At 36.7% G+C, this 4,359-nt stretch overlaps 1 protein-coding gene across 1 annotated transcript; it reads left to right on the top strand.

The window, feature by feature from the left end:
- Window positions 1–1,009: 1,009 nt before the first annotated feature.
- On the top strand, window positions 1,010–1,725 carry LOC102589548 (glutamyl-tRNA(Gln) amidotransferase subunit C, chloroplastic/mitochondrial). The gene has a single exon (XM_006348189.2). The coding sequence runs from the start codon at window positions 1,103–1,105 to the stop codon at window positions 1,523–1,525; it is 423 nt and encodes a 140-aa protein (XP_006348251.1). The 5' UTR covers window positions 1,010–1,102; the 3' UTR covers window positions 1,526–1,725.
- The last annotated feature ends 2,634 nt before the right edge of the window (window positions 1,726–4,359 follow it).

Genomic DNA, 4,359 nt, shown 5'->3' with positions numbered 1-4,359 from the left:
TGCAACGGGTGAGTAGGACCAACCCACATCATGGGGCTTTAGTTCTATCTGTGTTTTTTGGTCCTACTAGGAATGGACATAAAATTAAGAAAATAATCCAATCAAAAAATTTTATTTTATTTTATATATTTAGTAATTGATTTTAATGCGCGAAAATTAAAGTATTAGAAAAAAATTTCGAAGGTGAAGGATATAACTAATCATTTTTCGGATTATCTCTTTACAGATTATCACTATGTAAAGAATGACCGAAGTTTTTAAGGTTTGACCACCTATATGTCAAACTTCAGATTTTTGATTTCTAATATGGATATGAAGTTTCAAATTTGAGTCGTAAGTTTGAATTACCAAAGTCAATTTCAGAGGAAACTTCATAATAAGTAGATAAAACAAATTTAAATGGGGAGTCTTAGTAGCTTGATTGATTGATTACTTGAACTCCCACCTTATTGGTGAGGGTTCAATTTTTCACCTCGTAATCCCTTACAATATTTTATTTTTTTCTTACCCCCAACTTTTTTAAAAGAAAAAAAAACAAACTTAAATTTCCTAATTTATGAGTTGTTGTATCATATAAAAACCATTAGACTTCAATTGACAATATATCTACCAAGAATTAATGTGAAGTTGATGAATTAAAGACAAAGAGGTTGAACTTCAAACATTTACATATGAAATTAGGCTTAATTACCTCTCAACGTTAGATATTTGGACCGAAAGTGATGAAGATCGTCAAATTTAATTTTAAACTCAAATATCTAAAGTTTGAACTATAAGTACAATATGTCAATCTTGTATATTTAGGTTTGTAGTTAGACTCGAAAAATCAAACTTTAGACTCAAAATTTTAAACTTTAATCTCGTAAATTTGAATTTTCAATTTTGAGATAACTTAAAAAATTTGGGCTATTTGTGTACTTGTCCTTAGCTTCGTTGGTCTCAGCCCAAAACCAAATGGCCCAAAGCCCATGAAGACTGATATCTGAAGCCCAAATCCCTTTGTTCCAAAATCTGGTAATCCTAGACTTCTTACTGTGGTGCCGTCTTCCGCCGTCTGCCGCCGTATACTACCGCCGTCGTCGTCATTTTTCAAGCGCCATCCATGGGAAGCATCAGCGCTTTGCATTATCTGAAACCAACAAGAACTGCCAATGGTACTTCCTTGTTCAATTTCAGTAAAAATCGCATTTCCCAATTACCAGTGGCTTTTCGAAGCTACACCGTGAAATCGAGTGTTCTAGAACCTCCAGATGTTCCACGTTTGGCTGAAACTGCTCGAATATCACTAAATTCACAAGAAATTGAAGAATTCGCTCCCAAAATTCGACAAGTTATAGATTGGTTTGGACAACTTCAAGCTGTTGATTTACAGAGTATTGAGCCAGCGATTAGGGCAGATACTGAAGGAGATAATTTGCGTGGAGACGTACCTGAGAAGTTTGAGAATAGAGAAGAACTGATTTCTGCTGTGCCAAGCTTTGAGAATCCTTACATCAAAGTTCCCAAAGTCCTCAATAAGGAGTGATGTTGTTGTTTAGGTAATTCTCATTTCATCACTCCAAAATCTTTTTTTACAAGATGTATTTTGATGCAATGTATAATTGTTTCGATCAGCTTGCACACAACTCGATTAATTATGAGCTACTTTGGATAACCGATTGAATTGTGTTATTGAAACTTCTTGACTGAGTAAAGTATTTCAGATATGGTCGTAAATTGGATTTACATACTTTGATTTGATGTACTTTGAGTGGAGTGGGGGCAGATACTTTCTCCGGACTCTACTGAATATGTTATTGCTATCGTTATCGTGATTAGAAATTAGCTATGTTATCTGGTTGTTAGTAGACATTGTCAATGTATGTGGTAAAAATTCACGAATAGCTATTTTCAAGTGTTCATCCATTCATTAACACTTGAAATAATAATAATAATTCAAGCTAATGCATGAGATATCATTGATCATTGTGTAAGTCTTTGCATCTCAGTTTGGTCATTTAAAGTCTCAAGAAGAAGCGGAGGGGCGTATTGAGCAGTTCCTTGATGCTCCTCTGAACAAAATGAATGTGTTATGGTTTCATTTGACATCTCCACAACTGCAAAGAAGAGAGTTGTCACGAGGTATCCAAGACACCAGCATACCTGCATTAGAAATAGGAATCAGGCTTAGAGATACAAAAGAGAAGTTAGCCTCGGAGAAGTTTCATTATCCAATAACTTTTACCCTTCTCCATTTAAATACGAAAGAGACTTCACTAGTCATAATTTAACCCGTGTCATGTTGTATGCTGTACTCCTCTAGTAAGGGGATCATGATCATGGGTCGGAAAGAGTTGTGTCCTAAGAAGTGTTCACCAATACAATCTCTCAAGGTGATCAAGTCATTTAGAGCTGGTTTGGCCAAGCGGCTAAAAACTGCTTATTGACCAACCACCTCAAATTTCCCAAAAAGTGCTTTTGGCTTCCAAACCGCTTGGCCAAACAGAATCTTAGATGTCCTCCCTCAAAGTTGATCTTAAAGATTCAAAACTCCAGGAGTTGGTTAAGTGTTATTTTCTTGCTAGTAGGCATTCAATTTTGGTAATCCTACAATTGTCAGTTGAGTAAGCAGTTATACACACTGTTCCGCGATTGCTAGAGCTTGAAAGTGTCCTATGCTCACAGTTATAAAATCTAAGTTCTCAGGCGACATGCATGAATCTTTTCAAGTGAATCATGTTCCTCAACAGTTATCAAACTACGACACCTTGTGCACGCCCTTTAAGTCAAAACAGTGTCCATATTCATGGAAACACACTCATTTGAATCTCTTAACCATCAGCACAAGTACTCATCAAGTGAATTTTTCGAACAGTTCTACTCAATGATACTATTATGGAAGTTATATAGGTCTTCACTCTCTTTATAGCTCTCTATGTTAAAGTCGTAATAGAAACTCCTCAAATGATCTGTGCTATTTGTTAGTTCTTAGTTCTGTGAAATTGGTAGTTTGCATCTGCTTAAATTGAAAGTCCCATCCAAAAGAATTAGACTACAACTAGTTTGACAAAGCAGGTGATTGAAGAAGTCCATATCAAAGCAAGGAAAATAGCGAAACTCACTACTTGACTGGAGAACCACAATCACTATCCAATGTGATACAATTTTATTATAGTTGTTGGCTGGTTTAGTCCCGTTTAGTTACTTTGTTTATATTGCCAGGAGGCTGTTGGGGTGTTATGTCCAACATCCTCCCTTCATCTGTACTGTTCCATGCACATTAGCGTAATGTCCAACATTCATACTGTGCCATGCTCATTAGCCTAATGTCAACATCCTCCCTTCATCTGTACAGTCCCATGCTCATTTTGGTAATGAAATCAAGTTTAGTTACCAAAAAAAGACTGATACACAGCTTCCCAAGAAGGAGATTAACATCGCCATTGACATTCACCTTCCCAATCCAAAGAATGTTACTGATAATGTGATCAGTTGGAATCTCAGAAGACTTAAAACAGCCCTTTCCAGTTATCGCTATATCTGCAAAGCATCCCAAGCACTATCACCTTGAATTTGAAGTTATTAGAGATGGGAGAGGGGAGAATGTTCAAGAATTAAGATAAATCAATTCGATTACAATTTTACAAGTTGAATTAAGTACTAGTAGTTTTGTTTTTCTTTCTCTACTTATTTGACTATAGTCCATATTATTACAAAAGCAAAATTCTCTTCAAAATAGTGGTAGGCTTGACTACTTTTTTTCCATTTCATGTTGGATAAGAAACTTTATTGTTTCATTTTTATTTGTAGTTTGACTTTTTTTATTTACTAATTGAAGGATATCATAGTTCCTTCATCCTTGTGTTGAAGATTAGGATATGGAACATATTTAACAACGTGGTACAATCAACGTGTATAACTGTTAAATGTTACAAAGTTAGAGTCACACTAGGATTGGGCTAGCCCATATAACAGTTAACAATTGTACCACGTTGCTCTTCCCTTTTATCTTCAACACCTTGTATTCAGGGGCGGACCCACGTGGTATCAAGAGGGTTCACCCGAACCCCCTCGGCAAAAAATTACACGATATTTCTATAGATATATACATTTTGAAGCCCTCAATAACAAAGAGAAACTGATGGTGCAGTGGCAAGTATGACTGGCAACGGAACCGGGAGGTACCGGTACCGGTTCCGGTCCGTTACCGGTTCCGTCTCGATCCGGACAGTACCGGTTAGATCCGGAATTGTTCCGGTCCGGGAGGGGTAACGGGACGGAAACCGGGATTTACCGGTCCGTCCCGGTCCGGTTAGTCCCGGTCCGGTCCGGTTCTGGTCCGGTTTGTTTTTTTTTTAATCTGAAAATTTGAAATTATAG

Source organism: Solanum tuberosum, unplaced genomic scaffold (assembly GCF_000226075.1).
Source record: "Solanum tuberosum cultivar DM 1-3 516 R44 unplaced genomic scaffold, SolTub_3.0 scf00096, whole genome shotgun sequence".
NCBI lineage: Eukaryota > Viridiplantae > Streptophyta > Magnoliopsida > Solanales > Solanaceae > Solanum > Solanum tuberosum.
Note: the sequence above shows the minus strand (reverse complement) of the source record. Positions and strands in the feature narration are given on the sequence as shown.

What these genes read in the sequence shown, in the direction of transcription:
- LOC102589548 (XM_006348189.2), top strand. Translation starts at nt 1,103, where the DNA reads ATGGGAAGCATCAGCGCTTTGCATTATCTGAAACCAACAAGAACTGCC.